Raw genomic sequence first — 23,611 nt, 5'->3', positions numbered from 1 at the left:
TCAGGTTTACGTCTGACGTCATGTTCAAATTATACGGTAATACATGGTACCTGAATACAACACACAAGATTGTGCACAAGGTATGTTAGCCACGGTTGAGGTAATTTAATATATGTAATGTATGTATGTATCATGTATACTGTAATGTACCATAAACTACCGCCTAGTGGTAAAGTTTGACATCTCTTTCATCGCAGTTGACCTTTTCATCGACGTTTTAACTGGACATACAGAGGTGAAACTAGTCACATGGTTGCTGATGGAGCCATCATTAAGGATATTAAATTCATCTGTGGTTTTCCTGCCATGACAAGTACAAATGTCCGCCTCTGAAAAAGTACTACTGTGCAGTGATGGAATGTAAGTTAGTGGTTTAGTAGACAAGGTACAGTACAGTGTAGTGGTACTTATATTTTACTGGAGTATTTCTATTTTCACTACATTTTGCAGCCATATTTGTACTTTTACAATACTGCATTTATTTAATATTTTAAGTCACTACATACTTTACATGCTGCATCAGAGCCAAAGTAGCATGTCTTTAAAGTTTCTTATTTTATTGACACTTGAATTTAAAGAAAACAAACTGAGTCCATCAATTAGAAAAAGGCTGAACATCTGAGGTGATAATCGTTCGTTAAATATTTAAGTCCCTGCTCATAAGAGCCAGACCACTATACTGGTTGGCCAATATTGGCCTTTTACAGACATATCAGGATTTGCGTATATATACTCAGATGTGTATGACATGCAGAAAAAGATTCTTGGGGTAATTAATAATTCTTAAATTATTGTTCCAGTGCAAACCGTGAAATAACCTGCCTCCGGCCTCTATTACATGTCTATTACCATATTTGAGGCTTCAGTGCAAAAAAAATCCAAAGAAAAGTGTTGCCTGATTAGACCTCTGCTCACTACAGTGTTAGCACAAACTGTTCTTGATTGATATCTACCTCAGTCTCCTCATGTTGCACCTGTTAGGGCGGGGCAGTGTTCAGTGCACAGCTTCATCCAACACAGCCTAAGCAAAGATCAGCCAAGTGATTGAAAATACCTGAGTGGATGTGACATAGGTGCAGGGTCCTTTAATGAAAGAAGTGTGGTCAAAAAAATATACATGTTTGTGAACAAAGCAATTGTACCAGTTGGGCTTCTGTTCTGCCAAATACACAATTTTCACAGCAAACATTTTGACTTTTCAAAGCAGGAAAAGCACAGGTGGAATTTATAACATTAATTATAATGACGACCCTGGGATATTTGATAGATTGTAGCTGTATTAATGTTATTGGTCACACCTGGGCACAGGGTCTTTTGTTGATAATCAACATAAAGTTACTCAGGAATTGTACAAAACTACAGTAGTCCCTGTACATTGAATAAGTTAACACATTTGTACTGTAAATGTCAAGGATAAGTATGTGTTGTTGGCTGCAAGGGTACTGCAAGGGTATTGTCACTGCTGGATGGGAATTTTCACAGAAGACATAAAAAGCACTGGTGTAAAAGGAAAACAATGAATGATGGCTTGATTTTGTGTAGCTGCTGGAGTTTCAGGGTTGTGATGCTGTACACAAGGCTTATGGATGTGAAAGACTCGTGAAATATAGAAGACACAAATATTTGTGGATGATGTGTGAACGTTTGAACATGTTCCTTATTGTTATGTATTGTGAAAGTGTTGTTCAGCAGCTGGTTGCTCTATTGACTTTTGTGTTGCTTTATTGTTAATCGTGATAGAGCAGTAGTGCCTTGAGTCCAAAATGAGTTCCCGTCAGGGACAATAAAGTCTACAACATAATATCATAAAATGAAAGAAATTCATCTATGATGATGCTGCAGGAAACACTGCATTATTCCAGCGAAACCCGCAGGTCAGGTGTGTATGTGTGTGTGTGTGTGTGTGTGTGTGTGTGTGTGTGTGTGTTTGTTAGAGAGAGAGGTGTTAAACAGAGATTTACTGGTAGGTTTCTGTTGCCATAGCAGCTGGATTCTGTGCATTCCACGGGCAGGCAGGTTCTAAACAGTGGGAGAGTGTGTGTCTATGTGTGTGTGTGTTTACTCAGGACTGCCCTGTGACAGACACCCCTCTGTTCAGCTCACACACACACACACACACACACACACACACACACACACACACACAAACACACACACACAGTGAGCTCTCCACTTCCACAGGCTGTGTTGACTCAGTGGAATTCCTCCATTGGTTTATTTAACATTCTGCGGTTCAGCAAGTGCCTGTGTCCAGCGGCCAGGCATGCTGTGCTTGAGTGTGTGTGTGCATGCAACTAAACAAAAATGTGCACAAGCCAGGGTGTTTTACTGACCTTTGTGTGATATTACTGACAATCCTTAAATTGAATTGGCTCCTTTATTAGTCATTCATTTACTCCACCATTTCTAAGTTTATTACTGAGAGAGTAAGACGAAAACATGAGCTCGGTGTGAGTCACTTTCTGTGTGTAGGTTTGAGTTAATATTTGTTTCAAACAGTCATTAACACTCACGACACTGCGTCATGATTGTTTTCTGTGTCTAATCTTGTTTGTTAATTTGTGTCACTACAGTGAGCAGCTCCAGCAGGTGTGTCTTTTTTGGTAGTAAAATACACATCCGTACCCCTCTTTACAGTGTTGAACAAAATAAGTATTATTGATTAAAACAGTAACAGCACCACAAACTAGCGACCAAAATGACCACAAAATAGACAGAGCATGCCTTAAACACAGAATATAGAAAAATTTAACTTTAGAAGCCTTAATGAGTTAGTATGTATTAAAGGGCTATTATAGTAGTATATAGTACAGTTAAATGATTCTCCGCTTTACTCGAATATTATATAATACAGTTTTGTTAGTCCAATTTTACAAACCACAAAAACAAGAACAGAAGAACATTAAAGTGCTCATCAATTATTTAACTGCAGAAAATGTCTTTGCAATTCTTACGTTACAAGCTAGATGGCACTGTGACACAGGCAGTTACTGTAGCTTCTATGCTGCTGTCTTTTGTCTCATATGGACCTTTGTTGTCTCTGATTTAAGTCAAGTATTGAAACAGAATAATTTCCCTCCTGAATGTGCACCTGGTCTTTTGTTTGAGCTGAAGTGTCTTTGTGATATGAGGCAGACTCTGTGTTTCTAACAGGCTCAGGTTGAATGTAAGAGACCAGCAACACTGTTGGCTGGACGATGTTAACTGAACCCCAGGATTTGTTATTTCAGCTTGCAGCTCTGTCCCACATTGTCAAAAAGACCATTGATGCTTTTCAGCTGAAGGTCTTGACAGCAACAACAAAATGTGGTTAGAAATTCTCCTTTTGAATTTAACACATACTGATCATATCATTAAAATTATCTTTTTAATGAATGCAGTCAATCCAGCAGATCACCCTGGAGTGTGAAGCCTTTAAAAGCATTGAAATGTATGGAAAGATTCTGCAGATATCATCAAAGTTGTTTTGATTCTTAATAAGCTATGAAAGTTATCGTTCAGGCTTATCTGGGGACACAAATTTCTGTTTGTTTTAACGATACACAAATTTTCCTGTTCACGTCATCTTCAATTTTATCATTCCATGCTGAAGGCGAATGGGAGCACATGACAAACATAATCAGATACTAGTAATAACACACCAAATCTGATTCTGATTAGTTTATCATATCATCCCGGAACTCAATTTGTCACAGGAATTCTTTAGATATCCTGCTGCCAAAATAGCACAGCTACTTTTATATATATATGAATATATGTTGTAATGGTTGTAATGGTTTAGAGTAAGTGATTTAGCTGACAGGCAGAGTGTGTTTTCTACTGAAAAAACTTGTGGTTTGCTCCACTGGCTCTCAGGAGCTGCAGATTGAGAGTCCGGAGGCAGAATTTCTTGTTAAACAGCCTATGACAGACAGGAGCAGTCGCCTGTTTCACTGAGTCTGGACAGTCACACACAAGCATGTACCAGAGTGACCGATGGTGTGTTAATCGAGCTAGGCCGGGAGTATAGAAGGAGAGTGTGGAGCCGACTGTGTGTGGAATTATCTGGAACGTGGCGGAACGGCCATTCCTGCAAGCGCATGCACAAAAGCGCACACTCACACACACTTACTCACAACACACAGTGAGATAGTGTCTTCTTTCCAGATGTGTGTGTGCGCGTGTTAGGGAGCATTTGGCCATGCTTTAACACAAAGCAGCTCTCTTTTCACTCTTCATACCACTCCATCTTTTTCGTCCTTCATCTGTTTTTTTTTCTCCAGCCCAGTCTGGGCTGTATAAATGTAGTGCATCTGATTATACAGTGCCCCAAATGTTCAGAGGCACCGTCACCTTGTGTGTTTATGTGAGCACTCGTGTACTGTGTAAAATGTGATGACCCCATCCACTTTCTGTGTATGGAGGGATGAATATCCTCAGTGGACCTGCAGTAAATCAAGATCCTTTGATAAGAAATTAATGAGCCCCTCGTTAGCGTAAAATGAAAGTGAGAGCTGGATAGGTCAAAGTGATGAAAGGACCTTTGCAGAACAGACTGAAGTAAAGTGATCTCTACACTTGATGTACACCAAGTGTATCAAAGCTAACAGCCCCTCCCCCTGTTATTACATTCACATAAAGAAAGACATTACACATGATGCTTTAATAATGCATAAAAGCTTAAAGGTGTTTATCATCACCCAATCTTATATAGACTCATAACTATTTTAAAAACATGTTAGTCTTATTGTAGTGAACAGTGGAAACTCAACTGATGTCTGAACAGCAAAGGCCATGTTACTATTGTTTGCTTCTGTACATAGTTAGACAAGTGATAAAAAATATTTTCAGAAGGCCAAGATATTTTGAAAAGGTTGTTTAATGTCAGATCTGTCTCTTGGTGTTTGAATTTCCTTTACCGTGCTGTTGTAGAGCGGGGACCACGGGAGACTTGCCCCCATCAGCCCACAGAGGATGTCTGCTCCACAGACAATAACAATTTTGAGGGTAATACGCGTACACACCTAGGCACACACTCACAGTGTAAGGCTGTTAAATTGCTTTCATGTTGTTTTTTCAGCGTTAAGCTTCAGGGAGAGAATGCTAAATTGAGGCAGGAATTGGAGCTTAGGTGAGTCTCCAACAACAAGTGTGGGCTTTGTTCCGAGGGTATCATCGCTGTGCCTTTAGCCAGCTGCTGTGTGTTTAGAAACATCAAATTTGATTAGATTAGAGCAGAGGAGAGGAGATCTACTTACTCTGCCTGTTCTGCTGCAAGTCTCCTAAACAATAATCTGCTCTCAGGTGCTGGTACAAGCAGCAAGTAAATGAGGGGCCTGAGGAGAAATATGAGGAGGAAAGGCATAACCTGTTCTGAGCCCAGCTCATATAAACACACACATACACACACACACACACACACACACGCACATGCACGCACGCACGCACACACACACCACACACACACCACACACACACACACACACACACACACACACACACACACACACACACACACACACACTGCAAACTGTTTGCCAATTAACCAAATAGTTCTGGCTTTTTAAAGTTTAACTCTTATATAAGCTGCAGTGTGATTGTTGATAAACCCCTGCTACCACAACCACACAGTGAGCTACATACACATCATAAATACAGTGAATTTTACAGCTTACAACTTTACAGAATATATTCTGACATAAACTTTATGGAGAAATTGCAAGTTTGCATATTTGCGACTAAAGTGAGCATACATGTGCATTAGTAACTATTTACATAAGACTGCTTGTGTGCAACAGAGTTTAATATGCATACAAATTGATGGTTAATGTCATGAATCAGTTCATACAGGGTTTGCACCTTGGTTTTAACTCCTTTATTGAATATTTATTATACTGTTTGCATACATGTGTTTGTACTCGAAATGTATGCATATTTCTGTGTGTGTGTGTAGACAGTGCAGTAAGTGATGTATCATTTAATAAGAGCTGACTAGACTGGCTGAATCTTGCTCCACTGTCAGGCAGGCAGGTTGGCACTGCACAGGAATAACAAGGTGCTGGGAGGGCAGGTTTGCATAGAGATAAAGCCTGGTTGGCAATACAGTGTGTGCACAGTATTATGCTAACAGTTTAAAAATGTGTGCACTTGCATTGTGTGGTATGCATACATTAGACTGATTTCATTGGAGATCAGTGTGTGTATGTCACAGTTACACAAGACTCACAGGTAGGCAGGTGTTGAAAAAGCGAGCTTTAACCAGCTTAAGTCCGAAAACAAAAAAGCATAAACAATAAAACGGCAAGCAACAAAAACCTGCAACAAAAAAGCAGACAGAGGAGAATACAAAAACTAAGGACAAACCAGAAAACCACAGGAATTAATCAGGAACACAGGGAATGCACAAGGACCAGGAAACAAGCAATGAGGACAACAACATACAAACCAACAAAACTAAGCGAACAGCAGGCTTAAATACAAACTTAACTAACGAAAATATGAGGTGCAGGTCGAGAGACACTGGGAACAGGGCAGTGCTTACGAGACTGATGTGAGACATGTGAGGGGGGGAAATCAGGCTGTGGAGGAGCACAGGAACACAGGAGGGAAACAGAACACTGGGAACAAAAGTGAGCAGGAAGTATAAAGTAACTACAAATAAAACAGGAACTAACTAACTAAAAACCAAAATCATGACAGTATGTGACCAGCAAGCTGGGCTTCCCTTTCTAGCAAGCGGAACCCCTCAAGGTGTAAGGTTTTCATGTGTCGGAGATCATACTGTCATTAAGTAAAGGGACTGTGTTTTTGAGCTACAGTGTGAGGATATTTTAAAGTGGCACCATTTGGCCAGTCCTCAAAACTTTCAGTGTCTTGTATTGTTGGGCTTAAGGATTTGATTTAGGTTCATATTTAAACGTCCTATTTGTAAGAAAAAGTAGATTCAATAGACATCAAGTCTCAAGTCTATGGATGTTGTGGGGCTGTCTTGGCTGACACGTCTCTGCAGCATCGCGTGGCATTCGGCGACAGTGCCTCTGGACTGGCAGACCGGGGTGGTGGTCCCTCTATTTAAAAAAGGGGGGTCAGAGGGTGTGTTCCAAATATCGGGGGATCACACTCCTCAGCCTCGCTGGGAAAATCTATTCCCCGGGTACTGGAGAGGAGAATTCAGCCGATAGTCGAACCTCGGATTCAGGAGGAACAATGCGGTTTTCCTCCTGGCCGTGGAACATTGGACCAGCTCTATACCCTCCACAGGGTGCTTGAGGGTTCATGGGAGTTGTGAGAGGTGCTTCGGAAGTATGGGGTCGGAGGCCCTCTGCTAAGGGCTGTATGACCGGAGCAGGAGCCTGGTTCGCATTGCCGGCAGTAAGTCAGACCTGTTCCCAGTGAATGTTGGACTCCGGCAGGGCTGCCCTTTGACACTGGTTCTGTTCATTATTTTTATGGACAGAATTACTAGGTGCAGCCACGGGCCCAAAGGGTTCTGGTTCGGGAGCCACTGGATCTCATCTCTGCTTTTCACAGATGATGTTGTCTTGTTTTGCTTCCAGTCAGGACCTCCAGCATGTCCTGGGGCTGTTTGCAGCCGTGTGTGAAGCAGCTGGGATGAGAATCAGCACCTCCAAGTCTGAGGCCATGATTCTTGACCGGTAAAAGGTGGCTTGCTCCCTCCGGGATGGGGGAGAGCTTCTGCCTTAAGTGGAGGAGTTTAAGTATCTTGGGGTCGTGTTCACGAGTGAGAGAAGGGTGGAGCACAAGAATGACAGGCGGATCGGTGCAGCGGCTGCAGTAATGCGGTTGTTGTATCGGTCTGTCATGGTGAAGAGAGAGCTGAGCCGAAAGGCAAGGTGGCTCGGGCATCTGTATCGGATGCCCCCTGGACGCCTTCCTTTGGAGGTGTTCCTGTTATGCCCCGCCGGGAGGAGACCCAGAGGAAGACCCAGGACACGCTGGAGTGACTATGTCGCTCGGCTGGCCTGGGAACGCCTTGGGATCCTCCCGGAAGAGCTAGAGGAAGTGTCCGGGGAAGGGGTCTGGGTGTCCCTGCTCAGACAGCTGCCCCTGCCCCGGATAAGTGGAAGAAGATGGATGGATGGATGGACTGTGTTTTTGAGCTACAGTGTGAGGATATTTTAAAGTGGCACCATTTGGCCAGTCCTCAAAACTTTCAGTGTGTTGTATTGTTGGGCTTAAGGATTTGATTTAGGTTCATATTTAAACGTCCTATTTGTAAGAAAAAGTAGATTTTTAGTCTCATTCCCAAACAGTCAATTATGTACGGCCATTCTAAAGTGCCAGCTTTTGGCCAGTTCGGAATGAGACAAAATGTTTTATCTTTTTTACAAATAGGACCTTTCAGGGACCTACATGCTGGAACTATTTCGTGCAGTAACTGCTTTGAGTCTTGTCATCAGTGTTGAATTGCAAACAACCAGTAGAGACTCTAAGAGAGTTTTTATGCCTGGCCAAAAAATACTCATTGCACAACTTCTCCTAAAACTACAAATCAGTGTTCTACATTTGTTTTCATGTGGATTATAAGAAACAACTTATAACATGTTGACCAATTAGCAAATGTGTATTTTGTTTTTGAGTGCAGTAAGTACAAATTCTAGGTCTGTAACAATTTGTCAGATGTAATGTAAGTTCTAACTACAAACAAAACAAAAGTAATAACAGTGTTATGTCTTGAAAACTTGTCTCTTGAAATAAACATGTATCTAACGTTGTGATCCTACCCTCGCTCTGAAGTTACACGATGGTGGAGGAGGTGGCTGAGACAGAGACACTTTTCACCCTAGTATACCCCTTTTCCACTGGTCAAAACCCCACTTTAACCCGCTAAGCTTTTTTGTGCAATGGGAATGTGTACACTCGACATTTACACCCAGGTCAATTGACTCTGCAGTAGACACAGGTTTTATCACCTTGGCTTGGCTCAGCTTTGATCTAAACGTAAGACCTGGGGGAACACGATAAATTCTGACATATTACATTCAACGTAACGCTTTAGATAAACAATTATAGATGGGCTGCCTTGCCTGTGGGAAGTGGGAGTGGCGTCAATAGATGATTTTTAACGGGTTCACCCACGTTTACAAAAAACCTTTAGACCCACTAAAAAGCTACAAAGCTAAAAAGCTAACCAGACACTGTACAAAAAATATTTTAGAGCTTTTCTTTTATCGTAAAAAAGTTACATTATGTTGCTTTAAGTTTACGCAATGATGAGGAGTTAGAAACCGAAGCGGTCCTTGCAAGAATCTCTAGAGAAATCTGTGTTTGTGTATGTGGTTGCGCGTGCACGTGTGTATGTGTAAGTATGAGTGATGTAACATAGGTCCTGGCCAGATAATAACATGCCACAGTGATAGAGAATGCTGCTAACTAACAGCAGTTTTCAGATGATCCTCTCCATCACACACACACTAACACTGACACACACACACACCCCTCACTTGTCAAAGCCTTGTAATGGGATCGCTGAGGGATTGGTCCTGCATCAGTCACAGTGCAGGTGAAAATGTGTACTCAAAGGTACAACCGCCCACACACACACAGTCACACACATATCATCTGGAGGCTGAATATGGCCGTGTATCACTGGAACAGGAAAGCTGCTCTTTATCTCAGAGGCTGCCGTTGTTCAGGCCATCAGATAGCAGCTACATCTTGTGTTAGTGTGCATGTGTGCACGTGTGTGTTTGAATGTGTGCACATTTGGGTGTATCTTTGTGTGTAGTTTAACAGCATTAACTCCCGCAAGCGTGAAATGAGACAGTCTCCCACTATCTGTCTTTAAGAGCAGGGCTGAGAGAGCAGAGTGGCTGAAATGAACTGATGGATCATGCAGGCTTCCAGTCAGATGAGCCTGTTAACACTAATAGAAACTGTGATGGTCTCAGCAGAGAGACATCTCATAGCGGACCACAGAAAAAACACTACATATTGTACCTGATATATTCTGTATTTAATTGAGTTTGTCTGATGAAAGCTTCATATGATTTAATTGCCAATTTTTTTCAAAGGGAAAGGCTTCCCTCAGCTCATTTCAAAATCCTTAGACCACTGGTTTAATCTTTAGTAAAATAACTCGCCACGGAGTCAGATAATCAGATGCATGTCAGCACCGCCAGTTTTATTATATTTTCCTATTAAAGCAAGTGGAGATCGATTTGTGTTAGCCTTCAGACTGCTGAAAGGGAAAGCATTTTTAGTGAAACTGGTTTGCACCGGTCCAAAACGTACACAAGTTTGTTAGATTCTAATTAATTCAAACAAATGCTGGGAAAACATTGTGGATGTCCTGACAGCAGCCTTGGCTTTTGATCAATGAGATTACTTCATAAAACCCTGAACATGTTGTGTAAGCCTCGCCTGCGGGTCAGTGGGAATCGTAACTGTGATGTAGCAGATAGCGCACATATCATGCAGAGTCTGAAAAAAACATATTTTTTTCCTGTCTGGTAGTTTTTAAATCTCACTTGTTGCTCCAAATCCATCTTCTAGTTCTGCATGAGCTGTTTCCTTGGGTGAAGTAGAATAACACACACATACACACACACACACACACACACGCAGACACACCTACACACACACACACACACACACACACACACACACGCATCAAGACTGTGCATCACAGTAATCACACCGCAAAGGATGCCGGGTAATTTGGTTAAAGATGTCAGGAACGTAAATCACCTCCAATCAGTCCTGCTCTCTCATTGGTCAATTCTCCCACCTCCAGAAGAACTTCATTGGTGGCTTGTCCACCCGGCTGTCTCTGTAGGTCTCATACTGTTCAGCTGTTGCTCACCATGACACATCGAGTATGAGACTTAATCCAAGCTCCGGCTGGAAATCACAACAGAAATAACACAATCCAGTATGGCTGAGTCACCTCATGTAATAAGGCAGGGACAAAGTTATGATATGTGAATAATTCAGCACTTCTATTGTTTAGATATTCATATTTGCTTTCTGTGGAGAGAGTTACATGAGGAGATGGTTACTAGAATTACATGTAGCTAAACAACCAACAGCTAGGCAGGCAGTGAGTAAAGTTGTTTAACCTAAAAGAACCCCAAAGATTTGGAGAAATGTGCTTATTCACTTTCTTGTCTAGAGATAGATTAGTAGATTGAGACCGCTCTCGTATTCGTCTGTTCAATATCAGGCTACAGCCAGCAGCTGGCTTGATTAACTTAGCGTATAGACTGGAAAAAGGAAACAACAGCTGGCAGGGCTCTGTCAGAGGATGACACAGTCCTGCCTAAATAATTCATTTTACGTATTAGGTATTATATCTTGTTGTCTTGATGATGGGCCACCAGCAGGCACTCCAGGACTTGGCCAGGCACAATGTTGTTAACTTCCAACTTGACACTTTTACACTTGTTTGTACAAAATAAACAAACAAGACATATCCTGTTAAATAATAGAGAACCTTACAGGTGTTTGTAGATGGATCTAGCAGAGCCAGGCTAGCTGCTTCCCCCTATTTACAATCTTTGTGCTAAGCTAAGTTAATTTCTGGTATTTTTTATACTGGGCACTTACATTTACATTTACCTTTAGGGCATTTAGCAGATGCTTTTGTCCAAAGTGACTTACAATAAGTACATTTGTCACAAGAGAGAAACCACGACATATCACTGTCGATGGAGCAAAAGAAATATAGAAACAATTGTCAAGCCCTCATCTGAGGATCATACCTGCTATTTGTCAAAGATTCTTTAAGTGCAAAAGTGCTACGATAGAAGTGCCAAAGATACGAATGTACATGTGTATACATTTCTGGGGGGGGGGGGGGGGGGGTGATGCTATGCAGGTCAAGGGCTTTGTTTGCTCTCATCGGGCACTTGATCTACATGTTTATGTGTAAATGATTCAAACTTGACAAAACTTTGGGATTTGGTCTAGTTCTTTTCTAATGAAATATTTTCCTAATGTTTAACTTTTGTTTTTTAAAACTTGTCTTCTCCTTACCGTGCAACAGCTGACACATTGTAAACAACAAAGTGGATTTTACGTCACAATACATTACCTACACTGTGTAGGTAAGTGTTTGAAATTCACTGTGCATTTTAGCTTATTAACTGAATTGCTTTGTCACTTTAGCTGCTGTAGGATGTAGACATCTATTAAACTCCAAATACATTTTGCAAGGCATTCTTACAAATAATTCAAAGAGTGAATCAAACATTTGAATTAATTCTGCTCTCCACCGTATGATTTGCATTATTATTATAATTAATAAATTAAAGTGCTGAAAAAGTTCAACCTCCCTGACTCTACTCGTACTAGAGTGTATTTTTCTGTCTCTGCTGTGGAATGGTGGGAGAAGGCATGTCATATTCACACACACACACACACACACACACACACACACACACGTACACACACCAAGCACACGCGCACACGCTTATATACACACATACTTTAGATGTTCTGGGCTTTGATTTTTTCCAGTCTACACTACAGATTAGACAGCTAGGGATCTTCAAACAATACCTGGATAACACTCTTGACACCCTGACTGCATATCCAGCGCTAATGATTACTTGTTAAGCACAATACACACACACACGCACGTACACACTCTTACACACGCATATGCACACACATGCACACACAGGTCTGAGCTCCGACTTAATGATTCTGTGAACGCTGCACATCTCAGAACCTTTTCCATTTGCTCTCTCTCCCCTCAGGCGAAGACCTTCATCACGCCACCGACCATTGATTGGGACGATACACAGCATTAATAAATTAAATGAGTGCATTGCCAATAGAGGGAAGAAACACACCGCACACACACACACACACACACACACACACACACACAGAGGTAGAAATATGTATGACATTCCTGAGGCAGTTGAGAATGAAGAGAACGTCAATTTCTGTGTCTGTGTGTGTTTGCTTTTGTGAATGGGGGCAGTGAAGGTGATGGACAGTGAAAGGAGCACACAAATTAACAGCCACCCACGGGGAAAATCATCCCACCTTGAATGTTTACTGCACAGGGACTGCTCTGTGTGAGACTGCGGTTCTCGGTAAATATTCCTGGTATGTGTGTATGTGGTGGTGTACACTCCCGGGAAAGGGTGCAATGTGGAGCGATAGAAATGCAGTGAAAGAAGAGATGCTGTGTTTGTGTGTGTGTGTGTGTGCCCCCTGTCCAGGTGGATGTATTCTAGGTCAGGCTGTTTGTCAGAGCTGAGACCAGATCGATGTGGCTCTAATCTAAGGCCGTATGATGTGATTGATTACCTCATATTCTGAGGCCCTGCACATAGACCTCCACTGGGTGTAATAGACACACATATAAAGAAACACACACACACACACACACACACCCCCCCCCCCCCCCCCCACACACACACACACACACACACACACACACACACACACACACACACACACACACTGGTCAGTTCAGCCAAGCAAAAGAATAGATTTGGATGAAATGAAATAAGAGCAGATTGGCTTTGCTGGACAGTCTATCCAAGAGGGTCAGAAAAGATGTTGGGAGCAGAAAATGTTCATTGATACCATCTTTCAAGTGTGAGCCTCGATGTGTGTGTTTTTTTCTGAAATTGTTTTTTCCTTAGCTGCGTTCAGCTGTGCTATTTTCTTGCCTGTCTCGGCCCCCCCACATGTCTGGGTGTGTGTTAATGTAAATGTGAGAGTGTAAATGTTGACAAGATGTTTGTTTTCGTAAAGCTGTGGAACACTGACAGATGAGAAAACGGTTCCATCTGAGTGGCTGGAGGAGTGTGTTAAATGAACAGAGTTGCTTGCCCCCCGACCGGGTGGTGGGTTGTTGGCATAATTTTCCATGTTTGAAATGTTAATGACACCTGTAGGCTATGTTATAGTGAAGCTGCTAATAAGTGAATGAAATGAGATAGTGATATGTGTGTGTATATAGTGTGTGTATGTAGTGATATATATATATATATATATATATATATATATATATATATATATATATATATATATACATACAGACAGACTTCTTGGTGGGTATGTATTGGTTCTGTCTGGTCTGTCTGCATATTTGTGTGTGTGTGTGTGTGTGTGTGTGTGTGTGTGTGTGTGTGTGTGTGCGGGCGCAGCATGTATCTCAGTTTTACACACTTGGGCTTCAACCTCTCCTCATTGACATGCATCGTGTCAGGAACTTCATTTGAACTACTGGTAATGGGCTTTGCTGTGCGTTTGCCTGCTGGGCTGTTCTGCCCTATATCTTCTGAGAACTAGCATATTGTTTGAAAATTCATTGTGCCAAGTCCTCTGAGTCCTCCTCATTATCATTGGTGATTGAAGCTCTCATATTTTATCCACTTGAAATGAATTCAAACTTTAATTATTAACATGTTGATAAAAACATTTCTACTTTGAAAAATCCCAAAGCAGTGTTATTGTATAAACATAGCACACTAGAGCTAGGCTGCAACACCCTATACATCCATGCTGATCTATACAGTCTTACAAGGTTTCAGAAAAATTAATTCCAGCAAGTCTGATATTTTGTGAAGTACAAAGAGTTAAATGAGAAGATTGAAACCACTTGAAACCGCAATCTGCCATATATGTAATCTGTTCATACCAACCTTTTTACACAAGTGTTAGACAGTTTTATGGAGGGTTATGTGTGGGACTATTTCTTTGCAGGGGCGTCAGCAGGGACTCCATAAAGTCACTACTCTCTCCCAAATAAATACTTGAATTAAAAATGAAAGATAACATGTTAATAATTAGTGAACTTTGGAAATGTTGGTTGGTGTTTTTGTTCTCTTTTGTTGGTTGTTATACTAAGCTACCTCCTGGCTCCGTCTTCATATTGAGAGATGAGAGTGAAATTGATCTTCTCATCACACTCTCAGCAAGAAAGTATATTCCCAAAAATTACAACTTTTCATTTAATCCCCCTGTTACTGTAATAACTTGTAAAGAAGGGCAGTCTGCATCTGCCTTGCTTATGATTGAGTTTTAGTGCCTTGGGTATCATCTCTACAGAACAGCCTATCACACACTTGTATTTCAAGTTCAGTTGGAGAGCATCAACCCTCAGGATGTATTGAGTCTGTCAGCTGGGTTTCCTTTCGGTTCCTTATCAGCCAAGAAATGTATAAAATGCTCTTGACTTCTTCTTCTTTTCTCATAGATAGCAGCACCAGAATGACTTTTGATGTTGGAGACATACAGTTTTGGATGATGTAACTATAGGAAAGTTAACTTTTTCACATCAACTTCCTTTCAATCTCAGCTGAGGCAACAATTTTTTGTAAACTAAAATAAGGTAATAATGAGGAGCTTTCTGTGAGAGAGAGAGAGAGAGAGAGAGAGAGAGAGAGAGAGAAACTGACTCTTCCATCCAGCAATCCAAATGTTTTGTGGTCCCACATTAGGCAGCATCTGGTCTTGTAGCGAAGTGCATTTATTTTGGAAAATATGTTGCTTTTAGCAAATGTGCATCATGAGCGAAATTAAAACTCAATACATTGAAAAATGCGTTGTAATAAAAATCATGCATTAGTGTTAATGATTAAACTGCTTTCATGGGAGCTCAGACTTCTACTCTGGTAGGAAGTCGTCAAGCAACGTGGAGTCTTTTCTCTGATTGTCATTTCAGTCAAGGCTGGATCTCAAACGCTACATCACAAGAATTTAATCCCAGCCAAGGTTCAGGTCCAGCCACAGCCCCTGAGGTGGACTCTGAGCGCCTCCTGGCCTAAATACAAACCTCCCTATCTGCCCTGTAGCCGCACAGACCTGCTCCCTCTCAGCCTTGCAGGACGGCACTCACCACATGCAAACACAGAACTCAACACAGATAAGGCCACTCTGCTGGATTTATCACAGCCGGTGTCGCTTGCCAAATGTGTGAACCACTCCCTGTCTGTCCCCCACTTTCTCTCTGTCTGTGACTCCCCTCTTCCCCCCTTTTGGACCTGTCTCCATGGCTCCATATTGTCGTTTTATCTCCCTCCCATTTCTCCCCATCCCATCCGTCACTCTGCCTCCATTGCACCATGGGAGGAGGAGGAGGATGGACCTTCATGTTGTGCCCAGGTTTGCCTCTCTGAAATAACTGTGTGTGTGTGTGTGTGTGTGTGTGTGTGTGTGTGTTTATGTGTGTGTTTGTGCGCTTGCATGAGCGCATGAAAGAGAGAGAGGGGGGGGAGCATCTGAAAACACCATTACGGAGCAGGTGTCCTTCCATCTGTGCAGATCACAGTTAACTTTTTCTCTCTCTCTCTGAGTCTATCTCTTTGTGTCACACACATCCGGTCCCCGCACGGCGCACAAAGATGTTCTCTGCAGGGCAGCGTGACATTTCAGCCTGAAAATGAGCAAATACAGAAATGAGTAAAAGCAGAGGAACAAGGTGGGGGAGAGCAGGAAGAGGTGGGCTGGTGATGGAGATGGGGAAGAAAAACAGCAAAAAAAAAAAAAAACATCACGCAGGCATAGGCTGGGGGGCAGAGAGATAAGGTACAAAAGAAAGAGCAAGATAGAAAAGAGGATGGAGAGGAGAGGAAAATAACCTATGTTTACAGGGATGTAGATGAAAAGGAACAATAAAGAGGTTTTATGTGGAATTAGATACGAGTATTTGAATAAAGAAATGTGGTGTATGTTTAAAGAGAAAGAGGGAGGCTGGGAGAATGTAGCAGAGGCTTAGGTCACCACTGCTGATATACACTAAATTTATGCAGTGTGATGTGTGTGAAAGTGTGTGTGTGCATCTCAGGAGAGCCAGAGGAGCTTATATAGTTTGGGCTCACCATTAAAACATGTCTGAGGGCTGCAGGAGGCAGCTGAGCCTCTCTCAGGGGAAAAGCTCACTGCCTGGATGGATGGATGGATTTTACGAATGTTTATGTGGATGTATGGATGAATGAATGTTAGTCACACGGTAAGGTGGAATGTCAGGTAGACAGTGTGATGTACAGACAGTAATGTCTACCTGTCGATGGAAGTAGAAACAGGCTGTTTTATTAATATCATTCTTTGAAAAAATATTTATGAGTACAGAAATTCTTAGAATTTCTTTGCAGCTCTGTCAGAATATTTGTTATTCTGCAGTTTCAGAGCAGAACTACAATGTTCACTGTAGCAGCACAGTCAGCAGCACAGTCACGTGATCCAAACAGTATGATAGTATATTGTAGTGTGTTGATAAGTAATCCTTGATGAGCTTTTTTTTATGCATTTCGAAGAGATCAATACATTTTGCTCTCAGAAACTTTTTTCTATGCTTTTTCAGTTTCTTTTTAATATTTCAGGTGTTTTCTTTGCCAGTCATGTTGGTCATCAGTTATTGCACAAGACAAAGATTTCACCTTTTATTTTTATTCAGAAAAATCTGATGAACTGTTGCTGCTTCTGCCATAATTGATCCTGTTGCCAGGATCTGATGTTAGCAGTTGTACCAAATGTGGCACACCATGTTCATATTATAAGCTTATTAACCAGCGTTCACATCAGGAGGAGGAGGAGATGGTGGTGGCTTTACTGCAAGCCAACTGCAGCTTGAGTCTCACCACTCTGTATTATTTAAAGAAACCTGGGAACATTTCCAGCTGTAATTGTGGTGACCAAAACAGGTATTTGAAGCAAAACCGTAACGTTTCCCTCTCCCTAACCAAGTGGATTTTGGGCATACACCTAACCAGAACATGAGTACAGTGTTGTGACAAGAGAGAAATAGAAAATGAAACCTAAATACATTTGCAACATAAAGAAAACGTTCAGTTTCAGCTTATCTGTGGTTAAGAAGAAACATACTTAGGTGACATTTATTCTGACAATTCAGTTGCATAATCACTAACTAGATTCTCTTTTTTCAAACATCTATCCGTCTAAAAACAACAGGTACAAACATTATGGTCCAGAGGTTGAGTCTAGAGTGAAGCAGTAATTGGCAAACAGATCTGAAATTTGCATTTATTATGTCTTTCTTAATTGTCCCCTCAAGGCTTTGCAGAAGAGGCTCATATACTCAACTCAATCACTTATCTCACATCTGTCACCCCTTCTGTATTTTGGGTCGGGAACGTGAATTCATATTCCCTCTCTGTTTTCTGATCTGACTGAACATGTACATGGGTATGAAGGTCTCTCCTCCCTGCTCAGCCCGACAGACCTGACACATGACCTGCCTTGCACATCATTCATGCAAAACCACATACACCCCACCCAATCTGTTACAAAATACAACCAAGCCTATTGTATTGGCACTGATAATATTGTCTGTAACGACGTATTGAGGCCATTCTCTGCCATCTCCTCTTTTTTGACATCTGTGTCTGTGATGTCAGATACTCTCTTTTCTTCCCTCTGATTTAATTATGACTTCTGGTTCGGCTGAGGCACTTGAAGACTTCCTGTCAACATTTAAAAGCAGATGGAGAGGCCGTTGGGGCTCTGTTAAAAAGATAAAAGTTACAAATAAAATGTTATTTTTTATTGAAGATGATTGATTGTTAAATGCTTTTATCGGCGGGCAATGTTTACATATTTTAAATGTAGGCGAGGATATGCTGGTGTGAGCAGGTCTTCCAGCTGGTTTTGGAGGTAGATTCAGGAGTAGTGCTAATCTACCTGAATGCTCTGAGATGAGAGAAAAGCTGTGCATTCACATCAGCTACAATAGCAACCATGATTACAGTGACACACTTTCCCTCAACAATGACTGCCAAGCACTTGACCCACTTTTTTTGTGCATCTGTAAAAGGGAGCAAAAGTCCATCCAACAACCACCAATCCAGGCACAGTCCCTGTAACCTCACAGCATCATAATACTACACGTGCAGCTCTCCTCAGAATCATGTCTGACATCTCAAGACTCCCAGCAGCTCTGGGTCACCCAGGGGCTAGCCAATCAGGGAGCTAGTAGTAAAGTCCTCACCAGACCCCCCTGGCAGAACCAGGCAGCATAACAGTGTATCATCTTAATCAGACAGACATCTGGAGAGAGTCTGGAGCTCCTACATTCATCTGTCTTGCCACAGTGGTTTTATGAATGGTGAAAATATCTGTTATGGTTGCCCCTTAAATCCAACACAACACCTTGTTTGATCCGAATTAGCGCACACTCAAGGGAGCGAAGGAAGAGTCTCGCCGGCTCTCTATATTTCTCCCTCAGCGGTGATTTATGGAAACGATCAGCACTTAGAAGCTTCGAGCTTTGGAGTCTAGATGTATCAGCTCAACCATGCATGTATGCTGTGTGTATTATCGTGTGTGTCTGTGTGTATGATTGAATGCCTGATTCTGTGAGATGTACTGTAGCTGGCACCTGCTGGTGCACTTTTATGGGATTGACCTCTCAGACACACTCTCACTGTGCTCCAGACGCAGGTTTAGTGCACTCACTATGTTGGTGGCAGTGAGATGGAAAAAAGGTCTGCACAGCCTGACGCAGTTTGTGGAAGCATTGTGCAAACACTCTCGTTCACTGATACAGACCCTAGTTGTTGATGTTTTTTTGATTAAAAGGGTAGTTCATGCCATGATTCTGTGCGTTTCTGTAATTTCCTGTTTTTTAAAGTTTTGCCCTCATGTGCAATGTGTTGCTTATCAGTTCCGTCCTTTCTGTGAATTCTTTCTCCCTTTTTCTGTGTCCACCTGTGTCTTGTTTGTAATCAGCCCTTGTGTGTATGTACTCTGCGTGCTCCGGGGTGTCTCGGTCAGTCCTGTGTAATTGTCCTGTGTAAATCAGCTGTGTATTACCTAAGTCTATTCCTGAGTCTTCCAGTGTCTCTCTGTTTCTCCTCGTGCCAATTTAACAACCACCTACAAAAAGTTCTAGGATTATTTTTGCTTGAATTGTGTTTTTATGTGACAGGTTTAATAATTAGCATTGCAGTCCTCGATAACACTGTCTGACAATAGATGTTTGAGAAAAAAAATAATTCATATAGAACCAGATAGCGTCTGGCCACAGCCCCAAGCAGATACGAGCAGCGAGCAACAGAGGCACGGTGGTCCCACTGCTTTCTAACTCCACAACCCGAGATTTTCTCATTTGCAAACTTGTCTTCTCCAGGCCCAACTGATACTGCCCCAGGTCTCACTTGAGGCAGTTTATCCAGAGAGCTCTCTCTGAGCCACAAAATGCTTTCTTTCACATTTCTAGTCGTACTTTCTAATGCCTACAAACAGTTGAATCTCCCTACTTTTAAACTTTTCTCTCACTGTGTTCTGGATTGTTAATTTCTCATATTAATCTTCCGATTTCATAGTGATAGAAGTGTGGATGTGTGTTGGGGGTACCAGGCAACCCAACCCAGAGGCAGAGATGAATGTAGAGCAATGACCTTGCCTGAAGTGTATGACTTGTCCCTCCACTCGGCTCATCTTGCTGAAGAAAAAAGAAATATGCTTCCAGATTTTTTACTCTACCTGGTGTGTGACTTTCCCCTTTATTGACATTTGCCTCCTGCCTCCTCACACACTCTCTCACATTGTGAATTGGATGTAGCAGGGATGAGGACATTATTTGGCCTTGTTGGTGTTTGACATCGACTGTGCCTGTAATCGCATTTACTGTTATTTTCATATATGCAGGACCTTTAATAAGAACATTTGTCATGAACGTCGTGCCCTCCGGCAACCACTTGGGACCAATCACTGCAATTAAAAATTCCATTATTGGGTAGACGAAATTGATTGCTGGAATCTAATGGGAATTTAATTAATTATACATTTTCATTTGGGCAGCTCAAAAAAAGGGGGGCAAGATAAGCTTTTAAAATGAAAACGCTGCATCATTCCTCCATGTTTCATAAGAAAATGGAACCAGGAGTTTTTTTTTATTTTATGAACAGATCCATGGGCCCCTCTGTTTCATCAGTGTTGCGTGTAATTAACACATTCAGCATTGGTAATTGGTTAAACGAGGTTGTGTTTGCAAGTATATTCCCATTCCATTTACATATTAAAATGAATTGCGTCTGTAGAACATTTTACAACTGTTTGTTTATCTCTATTTGTAAGCCTTCCCAAAGGCTAATAGCCAATTTGCTGTCAATTTCCTTTTCAAATATCAGTTACTCTGACTGTCTCACTGGATCAGCGCGACAACAGCAACATGTTTCTCTAGGCACCTGGAACGTAACACTGCACTTGTTTAGCCCATCTGCCTCCCTGAGCCTCCTCTTAACTCCTTCAGCTGTCGACTATCACCTCAGCGTACATCCTCAGTTTATCTTCTTTCCTTTCCTTTCCTTTCCCTGTTTCCCTTTATTCCGTTGCCTCTCTCCTCTTTTTCTGGTTGTCTGGGGCTCTTTCAGTCCCATACATCGCTGTCTTCTGTCTGACAGCCTCGGAATGGAAACAAAAGAGGGTAGAAGATGGAGGGAGAGGGATAAAACAGCAGAAAGCCAAGTGAAGTCATACTTTCAGCATCGCTGTTTCTTTTTTCCTCTACTCTTCCTCACTTTGCTGTCCTCTCTTTTGCTTAATGTTTGAAAGAGCTTTTATTCCACAAATTCTCTGCGCTCTCATGAATAACACATGAGCATCAGCGGCAAACTCTCTCCCTTTTGCTTTATACCCACCCTATTCTCCTCTCTCTAAAACACACACACACACACACACACACACACACACACGGATACACCCTCTTACACATACTTCACTCACAGATGGCCTGGTCCAGGTCATTTCCTCTGTGGATGGAGGATAACTGGATTTGCCAGTCTGTTGTGTTCTGTTGCTCTGACAGATCTGTTTATGGACAGAAAAAGGCAAAAACACAAGCAGCTAATAAACTGAAGTGTGTATGTGTGTGTGTGTGTATAAATCCTTGAGGACTTCCACGTCTGCAGCAACAGAACCCCTATCGATGGTCACACTGCCCCACAGTTCAGTAATAGTGGTAGTAGTTAATAGCATATCAACCACCTTGTGACAGTATAATGTTTAGTTAATGTGTTTAGCAGATTATTCCATTATGGCTCTCTGTGTTTTGCTGAGGAGACGTAATGGTGTTATTTCTCATTTCTGTCGCTGTGTGCGGTTACCATTTCTTCCTGCTTTATGTGCACACAGTCATCCATGCACGTTATATTACTCTGCTGAAAAGCTATTTACCCATCAAGTCTGATAGAGTTTCCAGAGAAACTGCTCGCACCGTTTAGAACTCAGATATGTCATTTTGCAGAAAATGTTGCAGTCTTGGAAAAGTAAATGTGCTGCATGCCTTTCATGGTGAATGAATGAAAGTTCCCCAGCGGGAGCTTTGGATCCATAAAGCACTTTTTTTGCAACTAGAAGGAAGCTGTTTGGCTGTGGTGGTTGTCTTTTGTCTTTTTATGTAACGTATTTCAGGCTAGAAGTTTCTTGTCATTTGAACACCAACAGATTACATTACATTGTTCCTCTTCAAAGTGTTTATCTGCGCACAGCAGGAGTGTCCTTTTTCAGCAGTATGCTCATGGAAGCTACCTGTCTGTGCATTCAAACTTGGAAGGAGAAACTAGCATCTGGCAAAGGCAGACTTTATGTTTAGACTCACCATTTAGCAGGTGTGTGTTTCTGTATATGTGGTAGATCCAGGTCTGCCTGTGGAAGTGAGTGTTGCACGGAAATAACCAAGTTGGCCAATTAACTGAGCGTGAAGTCACCAGCCCACACAGCCCCGTTGCAATTTTAATGCCCCCACGCTTCAAAATAAACACATTCAGGGTCGGGCACACTCACACACACACATGCACGTCTCCAAACTAAACAAACCATTAAAGTTAACTATCCTTCCCCAGGGTGTCGTCTGTCGGGAGTTGCTGAAACATAACATATTTCATGTTTTTGACTTAAGCTGTCAGTCAGCTCCCAGCTTTTCTGTAAGCTGCCCTGTTCCAGTCTGAGATCATGGATCAACCAACAGACAGGGAGACACAAGAAGACAGACAGGCCTGCACTGCTGGAGATTTTCTCTTTTATAATTCAACCATGGAAGGGCATGCTGTGAAAAACTAATTTAGACATCATAACGTCACTCCTTAACATCTGTAATTAGAGGGGTGGACAGCTAGTTATCATAGCTCCGCTTCCTTTGTTATTTGCATTACATGGCTCGGTGGATGCTCAAAAAAATGACCCGTCCTATTCATGGATGTGTGATCGGTGGATATGCTGTGTGTGCCAGGTGGACTCAGGACTAGTTGAATTCAGATTGATTACTATTTGTCCTGAGAGCACCTGCTTAACCACACACACACACTCGTATGTGGCTGTGGATGAATTCCCAGTCCTATGTTTGAGCTGCATTACAAATGCATATGTAGTGTTTAGAGTGGCACAGAGCTCCATTCATATGGAGATGTGTCTGACGAGTCCAGGCCTCGACCTGCCATTGCCTATCTGGAACAGCATTACACCCACAGCTGCCCCCTCTGTCTTTAATATACGTCGTATCCCTCCTCGTATCCTCCTCCGTTTGGCTCTTCCTCTCTAACCATTAACAATATACGCTGCAGAGAAACTTCTATTAATAGTGGTGACAGTGATGCTGTCCTAGTTGTTTGCCTTTGTTGCCTTTTAAATTCAAGGGCTGTGAATAGGGCCGTGCATTAAAGAAAATGTAAATGCATTGTAAAGAGAA

General features: G+C 41.9%; 1 protein-coding gene across 1 annotated transcript in view; it reads left to right on the top strand.

Annotated features, from left to right (window-relative positions):
* Window positions 1-28: 28 nt before the first annotated feature.
* Window positions 29-23,611, top strand: part of rgmb (repulsive guidance molecule BMP co-receptor b) — a 59,587-nt gene continuing 36,004 nt past the window's right edge. The window contains exon 1 of the mRNA XM_030417557.1: window positions 29-80. Coding sequence (XP_030273417.1) covers window positions 44-80 — 37 coding nt within the window. The 5' untranslated portion in view covers window positions 29-43. The remainder of the gene's footprint in view (window positions 81-23,611) is intronic.

The sequence above is a fragment of the Sparus aurata genome, chromosome 5 (genome assembly GCF_900880675.1).
Source record: "Sparus aurata chromosome 5, fSpaAur1.1, whole genome shotgun sequence".
NCBI classification, from domain to species: domain Eukaryota; kingdom Metazoa; phylum Chordata; class Actinopteri; order Spariformes; family Sparidae; genus Sparus; species Sparus aurata.
This window is presented reverse-complemented; position numbering and strand designations above follow the sequence as displayed.